Source organism: Elephas maximus, chromosome 27 (genome assembly GCF_024166365.1).
Source record: "Elephas maximus indicus isolate mEleMax1 chromosome 27, mEleMax1 primary haplotype, whole genome shotgun sequence".
NCBI lineage: Eukaryota > Metazoa > Chordata > Mammalia > Proboscidea > Elephantidae > Elephas > Elephas maximus.
Window position 1 is genome coordinate 2,144,154 of NC_064845.1, and position 26,623 is coordinate 2,170,776.

Genomic DNA, 26,623 nt, shown 5'->3' on the forward strand with positions numbered 1-26,623 from the left:
ATAATAATAGTTTATATTATATTGAGCACTTACTATGAACCACGTACTGTGCTACATGTTTGACAAGCACTATCTCATTTAATCCTCCACTCCCATATATATATATATATTTTGTTTTTATTTTGTGGAATATTATACTAGAAAAAACATATAAAGTATAACATGTTTCCATCACCCAGCTTAAGAAATAAAACATTACAGATATAGTTGAAGCCCTATCACAGCCCCCACTGGATACCTTTTACATAAATTTGAAGTGTATCTTCATACTTTTATTCATAAGCATGTATTACTAAATCAACGCTTAAGTCCGTTTTTTGTCCAGCACAATATATTATACCAATCCATCTGTGAACCAGGCCCAAATGTACAGACACATATTATGGTTTTAATATTCATTTCATCTTAACAATGATGACGAGCATGTTTTCATGTGTATTGCCATTTGGGTTTCCTGTTCTGCGAGTTGCCTGTTCATATCCTTTTATCATTTTTCCACTGTGTAGTTTTTTTTTTCTTATTAATTCGTAGATTTTGGATAGCTATGTTATATGTTATAAACATCTCCAAGTTTATAACTTGCCTTGTCTTTTAATGTCCAAATTTCTAAAGTTTAATGTAATTAAGTTTATCAAACTTTTATGGTTTGTTCTTTTTGTGTCAGTTTCAAGAAATCTTTCTGTATTTCCTATATTTTCTTCTAAAAATTCTACTCTTTTACATTCAGATCTTTACTGAAAACGGTTTTGAATATGGAGTGAGGTAGGGATCAAGTTATTTTCCATATGGAGAGGACACTAACCTCAGTTTTCTATCTTTAGGTCTGTACCTGTGCACGGGACGGCCCTAGTAACAACTTGTGCTGTTCTCTCAGCCCTGGATCTAGCTGCAGTCACCGCTGTCATTCCAGACTGAGGCTTTCATGGCAGCAGTTTCTCCTTATGTCAGGTGTAGGCATGTTCCAAGAGAACCTTCCTCCTAGGTACGCAAGGCAAAACTTTGACCAATGAAAGGCAGGCGCCAGTAGTTTATATGACCCTTTAGGGGATGTTCCAACAAGATCAGGCCATCAATTGCACTTAATGGCAGTCAGCTCCATAATACATTCTCATATTGGCTCTCCCTTCTTCTGCCTCCTTTCCCTCACTTCTCCCTGTAATTGAACTCTCCCCAGAAAAGAGAGCACATAATCTCACCATTTCAGACTCTGCTTCCTGAGGAACCAAGGCTAGAACAGCTGGCATTGGGAGGGCCCTAAACCAACAGACCCTTGGATGGGAGTCTAGAGTTGTTTTACTCACCAGTCTGGAAGCAAGAACTCTAGCTGGTGAGAAGTAGGGTGTGATAACCCTTGGTGTGTAGTGGCATCAGAACTATGAAGACTTTCACCATGGTTAACTGGAAAGAGGTGTAGGTGGAAGGTTAGGCACTGGGACACATGATTAACTGGAATGAGATGTAGCTGGAAGGTTAGGCACTGGGACACTTGATAGCTGTGGTGCTTGAATGGTCTGAGGCAATGATAATCACGGGGATTGTGGAATGGGCTGGCTTTCTTTAACAGCACTAGAAGCCTAGAGGGAAAAAATGATAGGCTCAGGGCAGCCAACTGCCAACTCAAGGCCCACTGTAAAGACATTCCTTGCATTCCTGGGTTACACACAATTTGTTCCTGGTATGCGTGTGTGTGCGTGTTTCTTCCTGCACGATATTTTACTTGTATTTCTGTAACTGTGTTCTGAAGCAAGGCTGGTTTGTATTCTTATTTTCATAGTGTCCCAGTCCGGCTGTGGTACCAAGGGAACATTAGGCTCATTAGCTAATAATGAGGGTACATTCCCTCTATTTCTAGCCTCTGAAACAGTTTACAGACGATGAGAACTTACTTGAACATTTGTAAAATCATCTGGGCCTGGTGTTTCTTTTTGTGGAAAGTTTTTTTTTTAGCTTTTATTTTCGTCAAAGTTAGACAGCCACAAGAGTCAAAGAATTCTACAAGATTTGTTTAAGAAAATGGAAATAGAAATCCTGCCCTCCTCACCATCACCACTTCCCACTCCCCAAAGGCAAGCACTTTTTACTCCTTCAGCTTATTATTTTTATATGTGTTTAATTCCATGTCTTCAGCAGCATGCAGCTTCCCGCCCTCCGCGTCCCCTCCAGTTTTAGGGGTTAACTATGGATGGGTGATACAGATAGTCCTTTTATTTCTCCCCATATCCAACTCCCACACGTGACACGTCCTTTCCATCCCCCATCTTCCCAGTAAAACCGTTAGACTAGTAGGTAATGTTTACACACTGTTGTTACCACATAAATGCTATTCACAGCTGAACCTAAAGGAAATGATTTCTTTTCCTTGTATAACCTTTTTTTCGTGGTTAAAAATCAATTAATCCTTTTGTTTGCTATATGTGCATCAATAATACAATTCCAAACTCCACTATTCTACAAATCCTTCCCCACAATGTCCAGACATATAAGAGACGCTTATCAATTTAACTTTTTCATAAATAAACCTCTCCTAGAACCTCTGACCTCCTACAGGGCCAGGTTGCCCCTACACCTACTGCTAACCTCACATCCAGGAAATCACCTGCAACAGTTTTAAAACATGTCCACAAGTTGACACTCCTGTTGAGAGGTGGGGTCTACGTTCCTTCCCCTGGAATCTGGCCCAGCCTTAGTGACTTGCTAGTAACCTATAGCATTCAGAGAAATTAATCCTGTGTAATTTCCTAAGTGAAGCCCTGGTGATACAGTGGTTAAGAGCTTGGCTGCTAACCAAAAGGTCGGCAGTTTGAATCCACCAGCCACTCCTTGGAAACTCTATGGGAAAGTTCTACTCTGTCCTATAGGATCGCAGTAAGTCAGAGTCGACTCGATGGCAATGGGTTTGGTTTTTGGTTTTGGAATTCCCAAAGTAGGTCATAAAAGGCAATGGAACCCCCATCTTGCTGGCTAGGATACTCACTCTGAAGCTCTGAGCTGCCACCTAGAAATCTGATCACCCTGAGAGTGCCATGCTGTGAGGAAGTCCAGGTCACACTGAGAAGGAGGAGGCATTCCAGTACACACCCTCAGCTAAGGTCCCAGACTACAGCCTGCATCAACTGCCACGTGAGTAAAAATGCCTCAGATTATTCCAGTTTCCCACTGTCAAGTCACCCCTAGGCACCGAATCTTCCCAGGTAAGGCTTCAAACATTGTGGAACTAGAATCTGTAAGCATGATAAAATGGTTGTTTTAAGATGCTAAGTTTTAGGGAAATTTGCTTTACAGCAAGAGTAACTAAAAATCCTTTTACCATCAGCCTGGGGAGTTCCTTCATCTCTTTCCTATGGTGGATCTCTTCCTCTTTCTTGGTTAACTCACTCCTACTGAGGAAGCTGCTCCCCAGTAGCTTCCCAAGAAAGGCATGTGGGACATAAATTTTAAAATATCTTGCAAATCTAAAAATGTCTTTACCCTTACACTTTATAGTTTGGCTGAGTAAACAACTATTATGTACACAGTCATACACTTCAGAGATGCAAGCTGCATTTCCAAAACAGACATCACCAAATATTATTAAATCTAAATAGCAAACTAACTGTGGCAGCTATATTTTCCAAAAATGGTCTACAGCAATATTTCTGGTCCCACATGCTCTTCTAGAACCTGGCCACATCCCATGAAGAAGTGGTGTCTAGGATACCATCCAAAATGGCAGAGTAAGAAGTCCCACACTCCCATACCCCACAGGAGGAACAAAAAGCAGAACATGAGAGTACTAGCCTTGTTGGAATTCTGGCAAACAGCTGGAGGATCTTGGCAGCTGGGTGAACACTTGGCAGAGTGGTAGCAAGACTTTAAAGCACTTCTTTGATACTGGCTTTAGCACGACCCCTGGCCCCTGCTCAGTACCTGGTCAGAAGCAGCAGCCACATTTCTACCTTGGGATCTTAACTCCTGGTTCTGGAGTGAGCAAAATGTACTTTAGTAACAAAATATGGTGTTTCCCTGCTCAAATCAGTTGAAAGACTATCTGAAAGACTAAAGTAAAGCACTTATCTCTGTTTTGTCCATCTTGGAGGCTGCTCATGGCAGAGCCTGAGGCACTGTAAGGTGAACTGAGAGGCATGTGGTGGCCTGGAGCAAAGGAGGGCAAAAACCTGGGCAGAGCATTTCCATGGAAATTGGGGGCATTTAAAGGCACCCCAGTGTATAGGTTCGCTATGAGTTGGAGTCCACTCACAGCAATGGGTTTTGGTTTTTTATGTGTGTATAATTTGGAAAAGCACCCACATGCCCAGGGCAAGATGCACGCCCAGGAAGACCTGAGATAATCATAAACTTTCTCCTCGGGTGGGTCTCTCAGTAAAAGTTTGGTTAAGGATTACTCCATCATAAAACAATTCTGCAAAGACTTCAAGAATATTTTTCCCTCCTACCAGTCTTCTATTTGTTTCTGCTAAAATGGTATAGAAAAGCCACTAAGACAATGCATTATCACAACCTTCACGAGTAGAAAAAGAAAGGAAAGAAGAAAGAAAAAGGAAGAAAGAAACCTAGAAAACCCTCGAGAAGGGGAGAACTTGAGTTCTAGAAGTACCACATTATTTAAATATCCTATTTCAACAAAAAAATCACAAGACACACAAAGAAACAGTGAAGAATGGCCCACTCAAAGCAACAAAATAAATTAATAGAGGCCATCCTTGAGGAAGACCAGACATTGGACTTACTAGATACAGACTTAAAAACACTTGTTTTAAATATGCTCAAAGGACTAAAGGAAATTAAAACAAACTATGTATAAACAAAATGAGAATATTAACCAGGAAATATAAATTATAAAAAGAAACCAAACAGAAATTCTGGAGCTGAAAAATACAATGACAGAAACAAAAAAATTCCTCAGAGGTGTTTGGCAGCATATTTGAACTTGCAGAAGAAAGGATCAGAGAACTTGATGATAGGACAACTGAATTGATCCAGTCTGAGAAACAGAAAGGAAAATGAACAGAGCATTAGAAAACTATGAGATGCCATTAAGCAGACTAATATATACATCATGGGAGTCCCAGGGATAGAGGAGAATGAGAAAGGAGTAGAAAGAATATTTGAAGAAACAATGGCCAAAACCTTTCCAAATTTGATGAAAGATATGAATCTGCACATACATAAAGCTCAGCAAACTCCAGGTAGGATAAATCCAAGGACATCCGCTCTAAGACACATTACAATCAAACTGCTGGAAACCAAAGACAGAGAATTTTGAAAGCAGCAAGAGCAAAATAAACAATCATATACAAAGGAGTCTCAGAAAGACAGCTGATTTCTTCTCAGAAATCATGGAGACCAGCAGGCAGTAGGATGATATATTTAGAGAATTCAAAGAAAAAACTGCCATCCAAGAATCCTGTGCCTGGCAAAACTGTATTTCAGACACAAGGATAAAATTTAGGCATTCCAAGAAAAACAAAGCTGAGGGAGTTTGTTACTACCACACCTGCCCTAAAAGAAATGTTAAGGAGAGTCCTCCAATTTGAAAGGTGAGAATACTAGATAATAACTGGAAGTTGTATGAATAAATAAAGACCTTCACTAAAGATAGTTTCAAAGACAAATATAAAGACAAGTTTTGCTGTACTTCTGCTTTGTAAATGTATTTGTTATGTTCTACAGGATATCAAAAACAAAAGTATAAATAGTAAGCACAAATATACCATACTGTATACAAAATATATGACATAATTTGTGACATCAACAAATGAAGATGGAGGGAAAGGCAGTACAGAAACAGTTTTTGAAGCTACGTTAGTATAAACTAGGTAAATATAAATTTAGGGTGCTAAATGTAATCCCATGGTAACCACGAATAAAACTGCTTTTAAAATGTAAGACAAAGAAATTTGATGGGAATCAAAACAACTCACCACAAAAACTCAACTAAACACACAAAAAAAGGTGAAGTACTTGAGATACAGGTGACAGAGACAGAGATAGCTTCTGCCTGGCTTTCTCTTTCTGGGAGGCTTGCTCTGGGTAAACCAGCCACCATTCTGCAAGGAAGCCAAACTAGACAATGTGGAGAGACCACAAGGAGAGACCCACTGGGAGGAGAACTGAGAGTCTGAGCTGACAGCCAGTATTAACCACCAGACATGGGAGTGAATAAGCCTTCAGATAATTCTAGCCCCCAGTCTTTTAGTGTTTTGGCTGAGGTCCCAGCTATCACAGAACAGAGATAAGTTGTCCTCAACGTGCCATATCTAATCTGAAAGCAAAGCAAACTGTCCACTAAATCTTGAGGCAATTTGTTACGTGGTCACAGTAACTGGAATACTGAATATATTGAGACACACCAATGAAACTACACCAAAAAGGACCATATCACGCATACTTTGTTGTTGTTTTTTCCCAAGTACTTTTACCACTAATATTGTTCTTCAGCTCCCGATCATACATCTGAGGCTACATTCTTCCCAATATATAAACGCTTAGAATCCTGCAGCCTGAACGCCAGTTACCCTGGAAATCTGACCCTTAGGTTCATTAAGAAGCCACTAGAAGCAGTGACTTCTGGAAGTAGAGTTTATTTCAAGATCCTTCAGATGACTGTGGAAGAAGTGAGCTGCAAGCATGGAAAAGGGGAAGGCACCGTGGATTTGGATTGTAATTAGAGGTATCAGTATGAATTCATGATTTTAAATATGTATGTATATATGCATGTAAGCACATGTGCACGCACATACATACATGTATACCCACATACCCATATATATGTATGTATATATTTGCTATTTTTCCCCCAGCTCTGTCTGTTGAAAAGACCTGGAAGCAAGTACACCTCTGATACCTCCAGTGGCAACGAGCAGAACTAACGCTCAGACCTTGCTTTCTAAATACCATTCCCCACTAAAAGAAACCTGAGCTTTTTGGAGACTGATTCCAGAACTGGAACAAAGAAAGTAAAAGTTAAGCCTGGAACATCTTGTAACATCAGAATCTAAGTAAGTGCTCCAAAAAATGATAGATCATATAGAAAGAACACAGGTGACAACTTGTAAGGTTCCTACTAAACAAATCTGGATAATTTCAGGAGCAAAACAAACACTGACATTAACAAATGAAACCAGTTTTAGGCTAGACTAACGTATCAGTTTAATCTCGTTACCTAGAATACACCCACTCCGCACTTATTGACAGGGTTAGGTTCCAAGGACTCGGTCCTTAAGCGAAAATCAGCATTATGTGAAGATGGAGGATGATCACATCAGATCCAAAATGGAGGATGGCTACATCATTACATAACTGCCAAACGACTGAGAATCATGGCGCAGTCAAGCTGACACATAACCTTAATCATCAAAGCCAGCATTACTCTCACCTCGCCCCTCGGCATTTGTTACTGCCAAATGTACACTGTTGCTGCGCAAAATAGTCTGACACATTTTTTTACTGTTGTTGTAAACGTGAAATGTCAGGTAACGGGATAGTCGGTAAGTGAGGAGTAGGTGTAATTCTAAGTAGTGGAAGTACTCTCAAATATTGGTCAATGGGATGAAACCTATACAACAGCTGATATATTTTATAGTACCTGGATACATATTTTGAAAAAATAAAACAATCAATTAATTAAGGGGGAATAATTAGTTAACTAAAATGGACCGAACTGATTCTTAAGACTTGTTCTCCTGGTTAGGACCTAAGCTGACCAAAAAATTGAATACAGGTCCCAAATGTTTCTTATGGTACTTATAATTGTCCTCATACATTTTGCTCTCCTCTAGTTTGATACTCAGGTTTTAAATGTTGCTATACAGCCAACAGAATTTTGCAAGACCAATGACTTATTCACTGCAAATACATTTTTTCAACAACATAAATGGTGACTATACACATGGACCTCACCGGATGAAACACACAGGAATCAATTCAACTGCATCTTTGGAAAGAGATGATGGAGAAGCTCAATATGATCAGTCAGAAAAAGGCCAGGGCCGACTGCAGAACAGACCATCAATCGCTCATATGTGAGGTTCAAGTGAAGCTGAAGAAAATTAAAACAAGTCCACGAGAGTCAAAATATAACCTTGAGTATATCCCACATGAATTTAGAGGCCATCTCAAGAATAGATTTGACAAACTGAACATTAATCACCGAAAACCAGACAAATTGTGGCATGACATCAAGGATATCATATAGGAAGAAAGTAAACGGTCATTAAAAAAACAAAAGGAAAGAAAGAAAAGGCCAAAGTGGATGTCAGAAAAGACTCTGAAACTTGCTCTCCAACGGAGAGTAGCTAAAGCGAACGGAAGAAATGATGAAGTAAAAGAGCTGAAGAGAAGATTTCAAAGGGCGGTTTGAAAAGACAAAGTAAAGTATTGTAATGAAATGTGCAAAGACCTGAAGTTGGAAGACCAAAAGGGAGGAACACGCTTGGAATTTCTCAAGCCGAAAGGACTGAAGAAAAAACTCAAGCCTCGAGTTGCAATACTGAAGGATTCTACAGAAAAAATATTGAACGACACAGGAAGCATCAAGAGAAAATGGAAGGAATATACAGTCACTGTACCAAAAAGAATTGGTGGACATTCAACCATTTCAGGAGGTGGCACATAATCAAGAACCGATGGTATTGAAGGAAGAAGGCCAAGCTGCACTTGAAGACACTGGTGAAAAACAAGACTCCAGAACACCAACTGAGGTGTTTCAACAAATGGATGCAGCACTAGAAGCGCTCACTCGTCTATGCCGAGAAATTTGGAAGACGGCTACCTGGCCAACCAAAAAGATCCATATTTGTGCCCATATTAGTGCCCATTCCAGAGAAAGGAGATCCAACAGAATGGGAAATACCATTAATACCACATGCAAGTAAAATTTTGCTGACGACAATTCAAAAGCAATTGCGGCAGTACATTGACAGGGAAGAGCCAGAAATTCAAGCTGGATTAGAAGAGATGGTGGAATGAGGGATATCACTGCTGATATGAGATGGATCCTGGCTGAAAGCAGAGACTATCAGAAAAATGTTTACTTGTGTTTTCTTGACTATGCAAAGGCATTTGACTGTGTGATTCTTAACAAATTATTGCGAAGAATGGGAATTCCAGAACACTTAAATGTGCTCATGAGGAATTTGTATGTAGACCAAGAGGCAGTCATTCGAACAGAACAAGGGGTTACTGCATGGTTTAAAATCCGGAAAGGTACGTGTCAGGGTTGTATCCTTTCACCATACTTACTTATTCAATCTGTATGCTGAGCAAAGAATTTGAGAAGCTGGACTATATGAAGAACGTAGCATCAGGATTAGAGGAAGACTCATTAGCAACCTGTGTTATGCAGATGACACACCCTTGCTTGCTGAAAGTGAAGAGGACTTGAAGCACATACTGATGAAGGTCAAAGACCACAAGGGTTACACCTCAACATAAAGAAAACAAAAGTCCTCACGACTGGACCAATAACCAACATCATATAAATGGAGAAAAGACTGAAGTTGACAAGGGTTTCATTTTACTTAGATCCACAATCAACACCCATGGAAGCCACAGTCAAGAAATCAAACAACGCATTGCATTGGGTAAATCTGCTGCAAAAGACCTCCTTAAAGTGTTCAAAAGCAAAGATGTCACTTTAAGGACTAAGGTGTTCCTGACCCAAGCCATTGTATTTTTAGTCACCTCATATGCATGTGAAAGCTGGACAATGAATAAAGAAGATCAGAGGAGAATTGAATAAACCATCAACTGCCCCAAGAATGAACAAGTCTGTCTTAGAAGAATTATAGCCAGAATGCTCCTTAGAAGAATGGAATGCAAGACTTTGTCTCATGTGCTTTGGACATGTTATCAGGAGGGAACCAGTCCCTGGAGAAGGACATCATGTTGGTAAAGCAGAGAGTCAGCAAAAGTGAGGAAGACCCTCAACAAGATGGACTGACACAGTGGCTGCACCAGTAGGCTCAAGTATAACAATGATTATGAAGATGGCTCACGAACAGGCAGTGTTTCTTTCTGTTGTACACAGGGTTGCTATGAGTTGGAACCAACTCAAGAGCACCGAACAACAACAACAAGCTTGATCTTGATTTGATTCCCCAAGATGGTGGCATAAGAAGGAAGGTGGGGTAAAAAATGACGAAATCTCTATATACTGCTTTGAAGGGATTGCCAGATATGCATTTAAGTTAAAAAAACAAGTGCACTGTACAATAAGAATGGGAGGGTGCTCAGGTATATGTACATAATTGCTTATGATTCTAAGTAGAAACAATGGAAGAACCCAAAGGAATAGAAACAGTTACCTATAGGAAGAAAGAGAGTACAAGGAAGAGGGGACAAGAGTGGAGTTAGTTATTTTAATAGAAAATTACAGCTAATAAATGCAATTGCTTTAATAGAAAATCACAGCTAATAAATGCAGAAGGAATAATAGGATTGGAAATCACCATTTTGTAACCCTGAATGAAAGAAAGAGATCTAGGCAACAATCACCTAAGGCTGCTAAAACCGTTACATGAAAGGTTCAAAAGAACTTTATACAGGATGAACCAGGTTCTGCAGAACAGCATGGTGGAGGTGTCTGACCGCTAACTTCACAACGGGGAAGGGGAACCAAGATCAGCAACCCCTGGCTGATTCCTGTGAGGCAGAGGTCAGACACGGCTCTTTTCTCTGCCATCTTGACCAATTCGGACACCAGCCGTCCCTCCCATAGCGCCCTCTACTTCTCCGCTGGGTTTGATAGCACCCTCTACTTCTCCACCCTCTACTTCTCCGCCCTCTACTTCTCCGCTGGGTTTGATAATTCACTGCAATGACCACACAGAGCTCGCCGACAGCACTCATGGTTATGGGGTTTATTAGGGAAGCGACAGGTTACTGCTCCGGTTCAGGAACGCTCAGGATACAGTTCTTCCAGCAGGACAGCCTCTTCCCAGCTGTGCCTACAGGCAGGCCTCCTTCTGGCCCTGTGACGGCTGCTCTGCTCAGGCGAGCGTTACAGAGCTCTTTCAGCTCTGTTGATAAGTGCCCCAAGGCACCCCACCCGGCCAGCAAGCCTAGGCTCAGCTATAGCTCTGTAGGCTCACCAATCCTACCTCCACCAGGTACCCAGAGGCACCCTACCCCACCAGCAAGCCAAGGCTCAGCTCTAGCTCCGTGGGTCAGCTATCCTAGCTCCACCAGGTACCCAGAGGCACCCTACCCCACCAGCAAGCCAAGGCTCAGCTCTAGCTCCATAGGCTCACCAATCCTACCTCCACCAGGTACCCAGAGGCACCCTACCCCACCAGCAAGCCAAGGCTCAGCTCTAGCTCCGTGGGTCAGCTATCCTAGCTCCACCAAGTACCCAGAGGCACCCTACTCCACCAGCAAGCCAAGGCTCAGCTCTAGCTCCGTGGGTCAGCTATCCTAGCTCCACCAGGTATCCAGAGGCACCCTACCCCACCAGCAAGTCTCCCGCACAAAGGTGCTCAGCTTTCTCGCTCCCCGGGCCGGGCTGTCTCCTGCCGGTCTTCTGGTTCTGCTACTGCTGCTTCTTGCCGTCTTTGGTGTTACAGCTTGCTCTCTCTCTCAGGCTCCTGGTTCCAGGAGCTTCTCAGCACAGGGGTCCCAGGTCCAAAGGACACACTCCACTCCTAGCTCTTCTTTCTTGGTAGTGGTGAGATCCTCTCCTTCTCGCCTCTGTGATGGCTCATTTTAAGCCTAGCAGGATGGCAAAGCTGACCAATTCCTTCCTTAGTGTCCCAGATGCCTTATTTCCATGGTCCCACCCCCACACAGGTGCCATGAAATTTTTGCATTATTAGCAAGCTATCCAATCGGGCCACAATTACATCATTTGTATAGTCCCACTCAAGTGATTGGGTTACAAGACTACGTGAGAAAGGTTGTATAAAAATGATCCATTGCACTGGTGGCTCCCAGTATCTGAAGCCACTCATCAGTCTTATCATCACTGAAAATGGGAAAACCAGATATAACGCCCCTCCTGATGGGATGCAGTAAGAAATGCACGCACCACCAAGGAAGTGTTCTTGCCAAAAAAAAAAAAACAACTGAACCTGAATCTAATCAAACCTCTACAACTAACTATAGGTTTACAGGAAATACAGATGATAAAGGAACATGTTTAATGTCACCACATATGCAATTAGCCAAATCCAAGACGTCAGAAATTGCAGTGTCTTTAATAAATAAATGGATTAAAAAAAAAAAAAAAAAAGCAGGGTGGGGGAGGAATTACCACCAAATTAAGGAGATCTAAGAGATATTTTTATGAAATGAAATATGTAGACCTTGTTTGGATTCTGATTCAAAGAAACCAACTGTAAATTGATTTTTTTTTTTTTAAACAAATGGGGGGAAATCCGACATGAACCAGGTATTAGTTCACGGTGTCAATATTGTTGAGCGTGATCACGGTATTATGCTTTTTTTTAAGTCCTTAGCTGCTAGAGATTCCTACTGAAGTATTAACTGAAGAATGACATGATTTCTAGGACTTCCGTTCATACACTCCAAACTTTTTTAACAAATGGGGGAAGTCAGACATGGTCTGGGTGCTGGTTGACATTAAGGAATCATAGTTAGTATCGCTGGGTGTGCTAATGGTATTATGGTTTTTTTTGTTGTTGTTTCTAGTCCTCGTCTGTTAGAGATACTTCCTGAAGTATTAAATGAAGGATAAGATGTCTTGGTTTACTTTAAAATATTCCAGTACACTCACGTGCACAGAGACACACCACAAAGAAGCTAGAGGGGTGTGCCGGGCAGATGGAACAAGATGACAGAATGTAGATAACTGCTGAAGGTTGGTGATGGGCAGATAAGAATTCATTACAGACTCCCCCTAGATATGTGTATGCTCAATAAAGTCCACGAGAAAGATTTTGAAAAAATGAGAAGATATCTACCTCATAAACTGGTCCAATTTCATAATCTGTGAAAAACCCAATTGATGGCTTCGCTAGAAACACTGGCGTATCCGCACAACTGTGGGCCAGAAGAAGGGGAAAGGCTGTTAGTTCTGATGAATGCAAAAACAGATACATTCAAGTCATCAAAGATATTCACAATGTGTTGATTTTTTAAAAGCAGGTTATAAAATAATATGGCAGCACGGTCCAGTCTTTCTGCAGACATCTGTAGTTATACATTTCATTTTCAATATGCATGGAGAAAACTCTTGAAGTTTAAACACCAAAATGTTAACTGGGTTTTTAATACAGTGTCATCTATCCTTTTGGATATTAGTGTTTCCTAATTGTTTCTTAATAAAAAAAAAAAATGTTTCTTAATAGACATGTATTATTTGACTAATAAAGAAATATTCATACTTTTAAGTCCATTAAAATTATGAATCCATGAAACAACTCATTTCCTTCATTAAGATAATTACTAAAACATAGCTGAAGGCACTCTATTAAAAAAAAATCACAATTTATACTAATTATTTATAATAAATCAAATTTTAAACATTTTTATTATCCAAGACATATAAACCCAGTGGAAGGAGCACATGACTATAGAGAGATTCCTTCCACTTGACCAGGCTATCTGGATGTAAGCAAAGGGTCAATACCAACCACTACTTCCTGAGGCCCTGGGGGGTCAGAGAAGCGCAAACACAGGACAGTGGACTAGGGGTGTCCACAGGCATCTGTGGGTGTCCCAAGTCCATTCTGACACCCTGCCCCCAACAGTCCAGGGACCTCCATGAGTTGGACCAAACCCAAGACCTCTGGTTTTCACTCTAAAGGGGCAGGTTTCTGAGAACGCAAGTCAGGAATGATAACACACCTCTGTTCTGACACTACACCCTGGAGCCCTCTGATCCGTCCTGGCTTCTTTGTAGGAAAAAGAAGAGACCTGCCTCCATGCAGTGTGTTAGGAGGGAAAAACCGAGGGTTTCTCAAGAAGCGGTTCCGACTCTCCATTCGGGCAAGCAGAAGTCGCTCCATTTCTCTCTGTGGCACACTTAGGTGGTTCATCCAGTTTTTATTCTTTGGTACAGTTGCTTTCTTTGAAACACACAAGAGTATGAAGTCAATGGAAGGCAAAGGGGCTGTGTGTGCTGACATCTTGAACGACCGCATGACTCCCAGGCGGCCAGTGCAAAGGCTGCCCCCTACTTTGCTGTGGGTTCATTCGAGCTTCCTGTGCCATCTTGAACTCCTTCCCCCTCACCACCCCGTCCGCACTGCTCACACACACATCACCGTGCACAGACTTCAAAACTAACCTTGGCAGTTTTTTCGGTCCTGTGTTCGGCCTTGAGAGACGAGTCCCAGGTCAAAGTATCCAAACTGAGCCCTAACTTGTCAGCATCAGCAACCTTCTTTCTGCACAAAACTTCAAGCCTCTTGGCCAGCTCTTTATTTGGGACAGCACGCTTCCCACAACTAAATGTCAGTTTTTGACACCCAGGGAGGGAGCTGCCTGTGGCACCAAGGAAACAAACGGAGTTCTGGATCAAGGTGAGGAAGTGGACGGACGTTGCTGAGATGACTGATAAACTACTAAAGCCACAGTCAGCACGACAGTTCCTCCTAAGTTTTCACGTTTACTACACCAGATGTAGCTGCTCTTCAGCATATGGACAGTTGGAACTTGCTCTGTGTGTCCAAGACTTAGGACTGAAGTACTGAAATGTTTGCTCGGTTTTTTACACAGTCAAAGAGCATGAAAGACGCTTTTCACACACACTCGTGCATACACACACCCCACGTCTGAAGATGCTTTTTAAAAAGCTTGCATGAAGAATCAAAATTCGTGTCAGCTTTTCACACCTATAAGGTCACCCCCAAAAGGTTAAGTGAGAATATTCACTGCTAACGAGAACGCAATGAAACAGTCACCACCACTCACATCTTTGCACAACACCTGGGAAACGCTCAATAACTGTTAGCTCCATCCTTATTCACCTGCCCAATACAGCGAGTTTCCAACTAACTTTACGATACTAAGAGGCTTTGTATCCCATGACACTTGGTTATGCTGCCTCTTTCTGGCCTTGGAGCTTGGTCTAAGTAAAACTCCCTTCTCATGGGCACCTTCAGTTCTCTAGATCCCAACCCTCACATCCCAAACCCTTTCTCAGCTCCAGAACCCCAGAGATCACCACACAGTCCCACAGACTGGGATTGCTGGGTCGCCTGTCCTCTATGCACGGCACTGCTAGGCAATCGGATGTGTACCCACAGTTTATTCATTCTCCGCATCTACATGGTGACTCTCCCCAAAACTCGCCTCTGCTTAAGCCTGCAACACAGCCCCCCACTCCTCTCACCCTCAAAAGACCTTGCCTCCCACATCACAGGAAACCCGCTCAGCACCACACACGTACACACCCTTGTCTGCCTCCCCACTCACCTTCCCTCCATCCTCAAAGGATGAAGAGTCGCTCTTTCCTGTATGAGCAACTCCCTAAACCCATGTTCTTTCTGCCTCCATCTCCTCCTTTTTCCATAAGGAATTTGCTCCCTCGCCTATCTATACCTTCAGTTTCCCCCTTCTTGGTTCTCTCAGCTACATCTTAAGTATTTTCACATCTCCTTGTGTTGGGCAGTTGACGAGAACATCACCTGGAGAAGCTAGGACTTCTATCTTGCAGGCATTTGAGGGCTAGTGAGGAGGTGGCGTGATCAGATATGACTTTCCTAGTAGTCACTAACAAAATTACAGAAAAGGGAGAAAAATACCTGTGAAAAGGGAAATGGCAGCAAAGATGATCAGTGTGGTCCTGCGACTAAAGGATTTTCCTGGAATGACAGCAGAGGCTCAAGGAGGGTGCAGACACATTACCTTTGGGTGCAGAGCAAAATGGTATCGTGTCGCTGTAGTAATCTTCTGGGCAGATCAAATGATGTTTCCGTAGCAACTCGCTGTCCACACACCATCTGAAGACAGACTTGACTACATAGGAGGGAAAGAGGATAAAGGTGTTTCGAGCCAGGCTGACGTTGGGGAATCTACACCCAGACTTTCTTCGTCCTCTGAGCCAAACTAACAAAATTCTTTCTCAGAAACCTGTGGCAATGCTGAGATTTAAGAAACTAACCAGCAAATACATTATCGGCCACTTCAAAGAGGCCAACCATTGGGCAAGGCTGGGTAGTGGTATTATTTAAAACATTGTTACAGAAACAAGCAAATCTGTCTTGGAAGTACAGCCAGAATGCTCCTTAGAAGCAAAGATGACAAGAGTCCATCTCACATACTTTGGACATGTTATCAGGAGGGACCAGTCCCTAGAGAAGGACATCATGCTTGGTAAAGTACAGGGTCAGCGAAAAAGAGGAAAACCCTCAACAAGATGGATTGACACAGTAGCTGCAACAATAGGCTGAAACATAACGACTCTGAGGATGGCGCAGGACTGGGCTGTGTTTTGTTCTGTTGTGCACAGGGTCACTATGAGTCGGACCCGACTCGCCAGCACCTAAGAACAACACTGCTACAGAAAGGTCTATAACAGAACAGAATTAAGAGAAGTGTGGCAGATTGAATAACTAGCCCCAATTCTTCACCCTTCCCTATATCCACACTCTTTGCCACGCGACTTTGCAGTCCCTGCTTCTAGAGGCAGAGTGCACTTCTTCACTCTTGACGTTGGGCTTGGCCATGGATGTCCTTTGGCCAATGAGAAGTTAGATGGGGTTTGAAACGCGCTTGAGCAGTTGCCTAGCTGGGCTTTCCCTCATGCACCTTTGCCACCACCATGAGGAGAGCTTCCTTGGCGAACTGCTATCCCTTTACCTTGACCTCAGCATAAATTCGCATGGAGCCAACTTGAGCCCAACCTCTAGCAAGGAGCCCAGCTCAGCTGAACTCACAGCCTGAAGCCAGCCAAGCCCAGCTAGATCAGCCTACTCCCAAGAGACCCACGGGCACATGAAAGTCTCATTTAATAAAGTGGGAAGTCAATAATTAGTATCTATGGGTGATAAGCCATGAAACAGTTTAAAAAAATTTTTTTTTTTTTTATGGGTGATAAGCCATGAAACAGTAGTAAAGACATATTATTTAGAGTATCCAAAAGAATTAAACTAGAAAGGGTCACCTTTGGCAAGTGGACTGAAGTTCGGAGAACTTATATTTTATTATAAGTTCTTCTAAGTTACTGGTTTTTTAAAATAATGTATATTTATTACTTTGCTTAAAAAAATTAAGGAAAAAAATAGGAGTAGAGGAAGGCTTGGAAGGTTGTTTCTTGCTTCATTAACCAATATTATCTTAAGACATGGGGTCTTTCAATGGCCCTTCCCTTTGGAGGCTCCCTATAACCGAGGGTATACAGGAGCCGAGTGAATAACACGTTTTCCCCATCATATGTCCTAATTTATGAATTTTTAGGTTTGGCCTAGTTACCGTAATAGTCATGGATCAATTAGGAAAAATCAGAAGATAAGATTAAAACCTCCCTACAAAGGGCAAAGGACCACATGAAAAACTGCATCCTCTCCTTCTGATACCACTCCCTCCATAGACAGATAGGTGGATGGATGGATGAACAAGAAGAGAAAACTCTTCCTGAGAGTAGAAACCATCTGATAAAAACAGAAGAAATTATTACAATCATTATAGAGGTGGCTGATTCAAGAAGGAGTTGTCAGTGAATGCTGGTCAGTGGAGGTCTAGTGAGAAACAGATTATTGGTATAATCTGAGAATAAAAAAAAGAATTTTTTTTTTTTTTGAGCCCTCCACAAACTACTACTCAATTATAAAGGAAAAATGCTGAATTTAATGTGAAGAACCATGGCAGACACCAACATGACCAGGTGATCAAGGTTAATAACACCTGTGCTTCCTGATGTGATGTGGCGCTCCTGCCAAGAACGCATGGCCCAAGTCTAGTCATGAAAAAAAAGAAAAGTTAGAGAATGAAAGCCCTGTCAACAACTTTCAAAAATGTGGAAGACAATAGATCAAGGAATTATTCCAAATGAAGGAGCCAAAAAAGACATGTGACAACTAAATGCAACTTGATTCTTAGATAGGATCCTGGACCAGAAACAAAAACGAGACTCTTGTGACAACAAGTAGAATCTGAATGGGACGTGTGTTGTACCAGTGATTTCCTAACTCGGAGGGTTGTGTGTGTGTGACAGGAAGTGGCATCTGAATGGGACGTGTGTTGTACCAGTGCTGACTTCCTGATTTGGAGGGTAGTGTGTGTGTGACAGGAAGTGGCATCTGAATGGGACGTGTGTTGTACCAGTGCTGACTTCCTGACTTGGAGGGTAGTGTGTGTGTGACAGGAAGTGGAATGTGAATGGGACTTGTGTTGTACCAGTGATTTCCTGACTTGGAGGGCTGTGTGTGGCTGACAGGAAGTGGAATCTGAATGGGACTTGTGTTGTACCAGTGATTTCCTGACTTGGAGGGCTGTGTGTGGCTGACAGGAAGTGGAATCTGAATGGGACTTGTGTTGTACCACTAATTTCCTGACTTGGAGGGCTGTGTGTGTGTGACAGGAAGTGGAATCTGAATGGGACTTGTGTTGTACCACTGATTTCCTAACTTGGAGGGCTGTGTGTGGGTGACAGGAAGTGGAATCTGAATGGGACATGTGTTGTACCAGTGATTTCCTGACTTGGAGGGCTGTGTGTGGCTGACAGGAAGTGGAATCTGAATGGGACTTGTGTTGTACCAGTGATTTCCTGACTTGGAGGGCTGTGTGTGGCTGACAGGAAGTGGAATCTGAATGGGACTTGTGTTGTACCAGTGATTTCCTGACTTGGAGGGCTGTGTGTGGGTGACAGGAAGTGGAATCTGAATGGGACGTGTGTTGTACCAGTGATTTGCTGACTTGGAGGGCTGTGTGTGTGTGACAGGAAGTGGAATCTGAATGGGACTTGTGTTGTACCAGTGCTGACTTCCTGACTTGGAGGGTTGTGTCTGTGTGACAGGAAGTGGAATCTGAATGGGACGTGAGTTGTACCAGTGCTGACTTCCTGATTTGGGGGGTTGTATGCTGATTATGTAGGATAGTGCCCGTTTAAATACACGCACTCTGGAGCACTTTGTGGTGATAAGACTTCAAAATGTTCAGAAAAATACCAGAGCATGGGCAATGGGGCAAATGCAGGAAAATATTAACAGCTGGGGAGTCGGGGTGAAGGGCACCTGGTAGTTCTTCACACACACCTGGAGGCAACTTGATGACGTTGGAGGCCTCAAGGGTCTGTGCTTCAGCCTGCTGCGTGGCCCGCTCTTCCTCCGCCATGGCCCGAGCACGGGCCTGAATGATGTGCCTCTCCACCATTTCAACCTCATCCAGTCGCTGCTTGTAGAGTTCTCGAATCTGGCAGGTGGATGACCAGACATACAGAAATCTGGTGAGACCACACAGCTCTATGCGATGCACGCCAATATCAGAGCTCCCATGGGACACAGAAGAACAGTCGCAGAATTATAGAGACTATCTGCCAACCCGACAGATGTGAAAACTGAGACCCACAGAGGGGAAATAACTTAAGATTTCACAGAAAAGTCAGTAACAGAGCCAAGCCTGGAACCCTGTCTCCTGACTCCTGGTTCTGTAGCAAAGAACTCTGAAATACCACATACGAGTTACCACACCACCTGTGGCAGACAAGGGACTGTCGCCCAGGTCCCCCTTCAAGGAAAGACATGCTGGCCAGCTGCAGGGAACGCAGTCAGCTGACGGCTCTCAGCCGTCAGCCGTCAGCCCCTTCAGAGTCGACCTGAGCTGCTGGAAAGGGCTCAGCTGAGATCATGTGCTTCCTGGGATGCGCCATGCAGTGACTGAGAGAGGCAGGGTTAAAAATGGCTGAGGTGCAATTGATTACTTTTGTGTGTGGCCTTTCCAGCCATGGTCTTGTAACTGCCACCAAAGTGACTGGGCAGGGCTGTGTCATAAAGTAACTGCGGCCCACCAAGGGGATTGGTCAGTTTTGCCTTAAAAGAGAGCCAATTCCAGAGCAGAGAGGAGGATCCTACTACCACCAAGGAAGAACAGCCAGGAGCAGAAAGCCTGTCCTTTGTACTCGGGATTCGGGCGCTGAGAAGTTCCTGGAAGCAGGAGACAGAAAGAGAGCAAGCTGTAACCCTGAAGACGGTGAGAAGCGGCAGCAAGAGAGATCCAGCAGCAGGAGGCAGTGCGGTGGGCTTCACTACCACAGAGAGAGAAAGATGAGCGCCTCTGGGCAGAGACTGAGGGCCAGGGAGAGGCGTGCCTGTGAGCACAGCTGGGAAGAGGCTGTACTGACAGAAGAACTGTAATCCTGAGTGTTCCTGAGCCTGAATTATAACTGTCACTTCCCTAATATACACCATAACTTTGAGTATGGTCTGTGAGTTCTGTGTGGCCATCGCAATGAATTATCAAACCCAGCAGAGAAGTAGAGGGTACTGCGGGAGGAATGGTCGGTGTCAGAATTGATAAAGATGGCAGACAAAGGAGAAAAGTCTGACCTCCCTCACAGGAATCAGCCTTGGGCTGTTGATCTTGGTTCTCCTTCCCCCTTGTGAAGTTAGAGGACAGACGCCACCCACATGACGTTTTTACAATGCCTAGCTAGTCTGGCCCAAAAAGAGAAACTCTGACAGGCAATACTGTCTCCAGAGCAACCTGTCACGTTTGCTCACGGTTGTGGGGCCTGCATCGTGTAGTTAGGCTTCTTCTACTGGTCAATTCTGCCTCCTCCCCTTCTCTTCACAGGGGTTGATCTCTCATAAACACTTGCACCCCAAACTCTCAGGGTCTGCTTCCAGATAGCTCAACCTAGGTGCCCAACACACTCCTTCACGCTGATTACAGAGTGACTAGCCAGCCATGCATCTGATCTGTATTTTGAGTTCAGACTTCTGGAAGCAAGAGGCAGATGGCTCACTGGGCGAGGTAATGTTAAGACAGTTTGTGTAGGGAGACAATGTTCCTTATTATACTCCTAGATCTGGTAGGATCTCAAAAATGTGTGAGGTGTTCTTCTAACAAAGACCTACACTAGGGGAGAGAAATGAATCAGATACAATGTCTGCCCTCAAGGAGTTTACATTTCAGCAGGAAGGCCCAGGAAAGGATACAAAGAAGTGGAACACAGTCGTAAAAGCACCGTGATACCAACATGAATGAGGATACACGAAAGGCTGGGAGAAGGTGGCTGAGTCTTGTTAGGGTCAAGAAAGGTCCTTGTCTTGGTCATCTAGTGCTGCTGTGACAGAAATACCATAAGTGGATGGCTTTAACAAACACAAGTTTATTCGCTCACAGTTTAGACAGCTAGAAGTCCAAATTCAGGGTGGAAGCTCCAGAGGAAGGCTTTCTCTGTCAGCTCTGGAGGAAGGTCCTTGTCATCAGTCTTCCCCTGGACTAGGAGTTTCTCCGCACAGGAACCCCAGCACTGCTTTCTTGGTGGTGTGAGGTCCCCTTGTCTCTCTGCTCGCTTCCCTCTTTTATATCTCAAAAGAGATTGGTTCAAGACACAATCCAGTCTTGTAGATTGAGTCCTGCCTCGTTAACATAACTGCCACCTATTCTACTTCATTAACATCACAGAGGTAGGATTTACAACAGGAAAATCACCTCAGATGACAAAATGACGGACAGTCACACAACACTGGGAATCGTGGACTAGCCAAATTGATACATGTATTTTTGGGGGACATAATTCAATCCATGATAGCCCTCTTCAGGGGACAGTGGCCAAGGACAGCTCCAAAACATAAGGTACCATGCTTTGTGCCCTGTCTTATTATTTAGGTCTGGCTGTAATTCCTGACTCCAGGTCTTGAATGCAAGAGTTAGCATCTTATCCAAATAAAGATACCAGTAACAACACCAACCAGCACTTAGTGAGTGCTTGCTAGCCGCCAGGTGTTCAATGTTATAAATGCTTTCCTTATGAACTCATTTAATCCTTAAAACAACCTACAGGTAAAATTATTATTATCCCCACTTTACAGATGAGGAAAGTGAACCATGTAGAAGTAAGGATTTCCCAAGATGATACAGGCAGTATTTGGAGAAGCCAGGATTTGAACCCAGAGCGCAGGGTTCCAGAACACTTGCTTTTAGTCATGAGACCTATTTCCATACCGACGTGAGGAAATCTAGTACCCAAAGGGGTTGCCTGGGGAACAAGTCAGATTAAGAGAGAAATTCCATATTGAAAGGTGGCTACCACTTCTGCCAGGGAGGATGAATTCCAGAGCTGCAGCGGCAATCCTATCCAGCCCCTTCAGAGTCTACTCATCCAGAGACAGACGAGACGCAGAAGAGCAAGGAAGAGACAAGGAGAGAGAGAGAGAGAAGTACCAGTATGAGAACAGTAGTATCAGACGGGTGGGAATAATGGATGGCTGCTCTTTTTTAAGTTTTTTTGTAATTGCAGAATTTACGTGTAATGCAAAAGTAGAAGCATGCAAAGTAATTTTTATCAGATTTTTTCTTATGTGTATGTTATTATAAGAATGAAATTATCTTAACATTGTTCCGCAATGTTCTTTGCTAAATTAATAAATGGCAGGTAACTTTCTGTCTATAAAACCAAACCAAACCCAATGACATGGAGTCCGACTCACAGTGACCCTATAGGACAGAGCAGAACTGCCCCAAGAAGCACATGGCAGATTCAAACTGTTGACCTCTTGGTTAACAGCTGTAGCACTTAACCACTACACCACCAAGGTTTCCTTCTGTCTATAATATAGGTATAATTCTGCCTATAATTTAGGTGTAATTCATTACTTTTAACAGCTGCATGGTACTCTATAATGTAGATATACCAAATTTATAAAGTTAACATATTTTTGCATAGTTATATTTCTGTAGGACCACTCTTTAAACTTTTATGGATTCTGAAATTTTTGAAATGAATATTACTGTTTTTTATTTTTTTTTTAATTCAAAGCTTTTTTCTTTTCTTTTTTTAAGAAGGATCACTCTCTGCCAGTTCAGACCTTGGTACAGTGACTAGTGGTGGGAGGGATATTAAGGAGACAGAAATTAAGAAACCAGTTGATTGGTCACGAGGGTTACAGCACTCCGCACATTCCGGCTCATGTGAATGACTGGGGTGAGTCAGAGGTTCAAGGGCTCAAATGGACCACAAGTACCACAGCCTCCACCAGACTGAGTCCCGGACAACTGGATGGTACCCAGCTACTACTGACTGCTCTGACGGGGATCACAATAGACGGTTCTGGACAGAGCTAGAGAAAAACGGAGAACAAAATTCAAACTCACAAAAAAAAAAAAAAAAAAGACCAGACTTACTGGGCTGACAGAGATTGGAGAAACCGTGAGAGTATGGCCCCTGGACACTCTTGCAGCTCAGTACTGAAGTCACCTCTGGGTTCACCCTTCAGCCAAAGTTTGGACAAGTCCATAAAACAAAATGAGGCTAAACGGGCACGCGAGTCCAGGGGCAAGGACGAGAAGGCAGGAGGGGACAGGAAAGCTGGACGAATGGAAATGGGGAAACCAAGGCTGAAAAGGAGAGAGTGTTGGTATGTCGTGGGGATGGGAACCAATGTCACAAAATAATGTGCATTAATTTTTTAATGAGAAACTGATTTGCTCTCTAAACCTTCATCTAAAGCAAAAAAAAAAAAAAAGATATGAACTACATAAAAAAAAAGTTCAAGGTCAAGGTCTGGTTTGCACTGGCTGAAGTCTTAGCAGAGTGAATGTGGTGTTATTCCCTGTGGACTCCCCACTGTCTAGAACAGGGCACGGCACATAACTGACGATCAATAAAATGTGTGAAATGAATGAAGGGATGGCTGAAGCTGGAGAGGAGGCACAGGCCAGGGAGAGGACAAAAAGAGGACACAGAGGTAGGTCTGAGAGGCAGGAGGGACTGCAGGGCAAAGAGGTAGGAGCGTGTGTGTGTAAAGGCCCAGGGGAGGAGTGCCGTGAGGCTGAAGGGGGTCGGCCGTCCGGGCGGCGGAGTCAGATCCCGCAGAGCGCCCACGCCAGCTGGTTTTCTTCTCGCACAGCCGAGGAAGCAGGGCTGTTCTTTCAGAGACTGAGCAACCTAAAATCTGGGCATCAGTTGTGACTTGTGATGTAAAGGCAGCTCAAAAGGGGGTGACTTTTGGCTTCATCAGCTTAGGAAACAACAGCCATTCAGCTCTCCGACCAGTCAGGTGTGTGTATACAGAGAAACAGCTAGACCCTACAGATGTATGCCATGTGTGTAGTATGTGTGTATTTGCATATGTGTGTGTATAGATGCTACAGATACGCCATAACGTGTGTGTATATGCAGAGTGTCCTCCCACTAGAATGTCAGCTTTGTGGGCTCACTGACTTGGTTGGCTCTTTCCCACAGAGCCTGGCAGGGACAGGTTACCCAATAAGCAAGGCACGCAAGGGCTTAATTGTGCTTACTTACTAACCTGTAGTGCACAATTTCACCTGTTTTTCTTTCATGTGGTGAAACTCATGTGAAATTGTGCACTAGAGATTAGTAACCTGCTGCCCTCGAGGCCATTCCGACTCACAGCAACCCTGTAGGACCGAACAGAGCTCCCCCCATAGGGTTACCAAGGAGCAGCTGGTGGATTCGAACTGCCAACCTTTTGGTTAGCAGCTGAGTTCCTAACCAGTGTGTTACCAGGACTCCACAGATTAGTAAATAAACACATTAAGCCTGTGCGTACCTTGCTTACTGCAAGGGGTGTGTTCACGGTTAACGCGCCCCTGCAGTGGCACCTTGGTGGCGCAGTGGTTAAGAGCGACGGCTGCTAACCAAAAGGTCAGCGGTTCGAATCCAGCAGGCGCCCCTGGGAAACCGTATGGGGCAGCTCTACTGTGTCGTGTAGGGGCGCCGTGAGTCGGGATGGCCCCAGTGAATCGGGATGGCCCCGAGGGCGGTGGGCTTGCCTTGTTTCGGCGTGCAGTGGCACCCGGCAGGTGCCGACAGGGGTGGGAGTGCCGAGCCCGGCCGGCGCCCGCCTCCCTGCAGGTGCAGGTGCAGGTGCCGGTGCCGGTGCCGGTGCCGGTGCAGGTGCAGCCGGCCCCCCGCGTCCGCAGACCCCAGGCCACCGCGTCGCCGAGGGCGCGGCCAGGAGCCGGGCGGCGTTACCTGCTGCAGCGAGTCCACGAACTGCTCGTGGCGCGCATCCTCGCTGCCGCGGGCCCTGATCAGGCTGCTGCTCGCGTGCTCGCCGATCGCCTCGGCCGAGTAGAGGCTGCGGAAGACGAGGCTGAGCAGGTACGAGACGTCCTGGCTGCGGAGCGAGGTGGGGCGCAGACGCAGCAGCTGCGGCTCGGCTCGGCGAGCGAGCTCGAGCGGCGGGACGCGGCGGGGCCGGCCGCCGGCGCTGCGCTGGAAGCCCTCGGCGTAGGCGAAGGAGGACAGCAACGAGGACCTGAAGGTGGACTGGCTGGGGCTGGGGGACCGGGTCAGGTTCGTGGTGGGCCCCCAGGTGGCCCTCCGGGACAGGCACGACTCGGACTCGGACCCTCGCTGCGCGCCGGCGCTCTCGGTCTCCATGGCAACGGAGCCGCGACTCTCTCCGACCGAACTTCCGCTTCCTGTCCCGCCCCTTCCGCCACGCCTCCTCCCGAGAGCGTCGTCGGTGTGTCAACGTCATCGACGTTGGCCTCATCAGCACCGCCCCTCTAGGGTGCCCTTACTGAGTATGGCGCCCGGATGGGGAGGGGGTGAGTGGCCCAGCCAGGCCAGAGTAAGAGCAAAACCTTGCTCCTAAGCACCCAGCTGCACCCATCCATCCATTCTTTAACTTGTCCAGCAATTATTCACTCACTCACTTAAATTTTTTGACTGTAAAAAGATTGTTTCAGGTCCACTGGGAGCTGGAGATACCAAGATACTGCTTCTGCCCTTGGGGAGCTCACACGAGTGTGTGCGTGTGCGCGTGTGCGTGTGTGTGTGAGATGGAGTGTGTAAGAAGAGGTCAGGGTTGTGGTCGGAGAGGGTACAGTAAAACGGGAGGGGTCAATAAAACAACTACAGCTTAAGGGGTTATGGCTAAGATGGAGATAAGCGTTGGACGTTAAGGATCTACAAAGGACAGGAACTCAGTCTGTTGGGTGAGAGGAGGCTTCTTGGGAAAATACGTAGGAGAGAAATTGCTACATGCACAGTGGACACTGTCCAGCCAAGGTCTGCAGCGACTCCCCGGTCCTAAAGAACAGCCACTCCTCAGTCCTCGAATCCCTCGATCTCTCAGCAGAATCAGCTGCTGCCGCCCTTCCCTCCTATTGACAACACTGTCTCCGCTTGCTTTCCCTTTTCTCTGTTCTCTATGCACATACCGCAATCCCATGCCTAGGTATGTTCCCAAGTGAAACGATCAGTGATCAGTGGTTGCCGGGAGCTGGGGATGGGGTAGAGTTGGCCACAAAGGGACATGAGAAAATTTGGGATAATGGAACTGCCCTACATCTTGGTTGCAGTGGTGGTAACATGACTGTATAAAGGGTGAAATTTAGTGTATGTAAAGTATACCTCTTTTTTTTTTTTTCAATTGGGGAAAAAAAAAAGGGTGGGGGAGTACCAGTAAGCCTGGAGAGAAGGAAAAGGGGCACTCCATGCAGAGGGACCTGGGTGTACAAAAGCTGAGAGAGAGCACCATGTACGGGAGAAATTCAGGATGGGTTTGCAGGGGAAGGAATGAGA

At 44.5% G+C, this 26,623-nt stretch overlaps 1 protein-coding gene across 6 annotated transcripts in view; it reads right to left on the reverse strand.

The window, feature by feature from the left end:
- DLEC1 (DLEC1 cilia and flagella associated protein) overlaps positions 1–25,504 on the reverse strand; it is a 71,524-nt gene extending 46,020 nt beyond the window's left edge. For 5 of the 6 annotated variants that reach the window (XM_049870736.1, XM_049870734.1, XM_049870735.1 and 2 more), the window contains exons 1-6: positions 25,064–25,504; positions 19,155–19,311; positions 15,808–15,918; positions 14,246–14,442; positions 13,804–14,024; positions 12,918–12,996 (exon numbers count right to left, since the gene is read on the reverse strand). In XM_049870736.1, coding sequence (XP_049726693.1) covers positions 12,918–12,996; positions 13,804–14,024; positions 14,246–14,442; positions 15,808–15,918; positions 19,155–19,311; positions 25,064–25,474 — 1,176 coding nt within the window. In that variant the 5' untranslated portion in view covers positions 25,475–25,504. Of the gene's footprint in view, positions 1–12,917; positions 12,997–13,803; positions 14,025–14,245; positions 14,443–15,807; positions 15,919–19,154; positions 19,312–25,063 lie in introns of those variants that run through there. The other variant, XM_049870738.1, reaches the window with a different exon arrangement.
- Between the last annotated feature and the right edge of the window lie 1,119 nt (positions 25,505–26,623).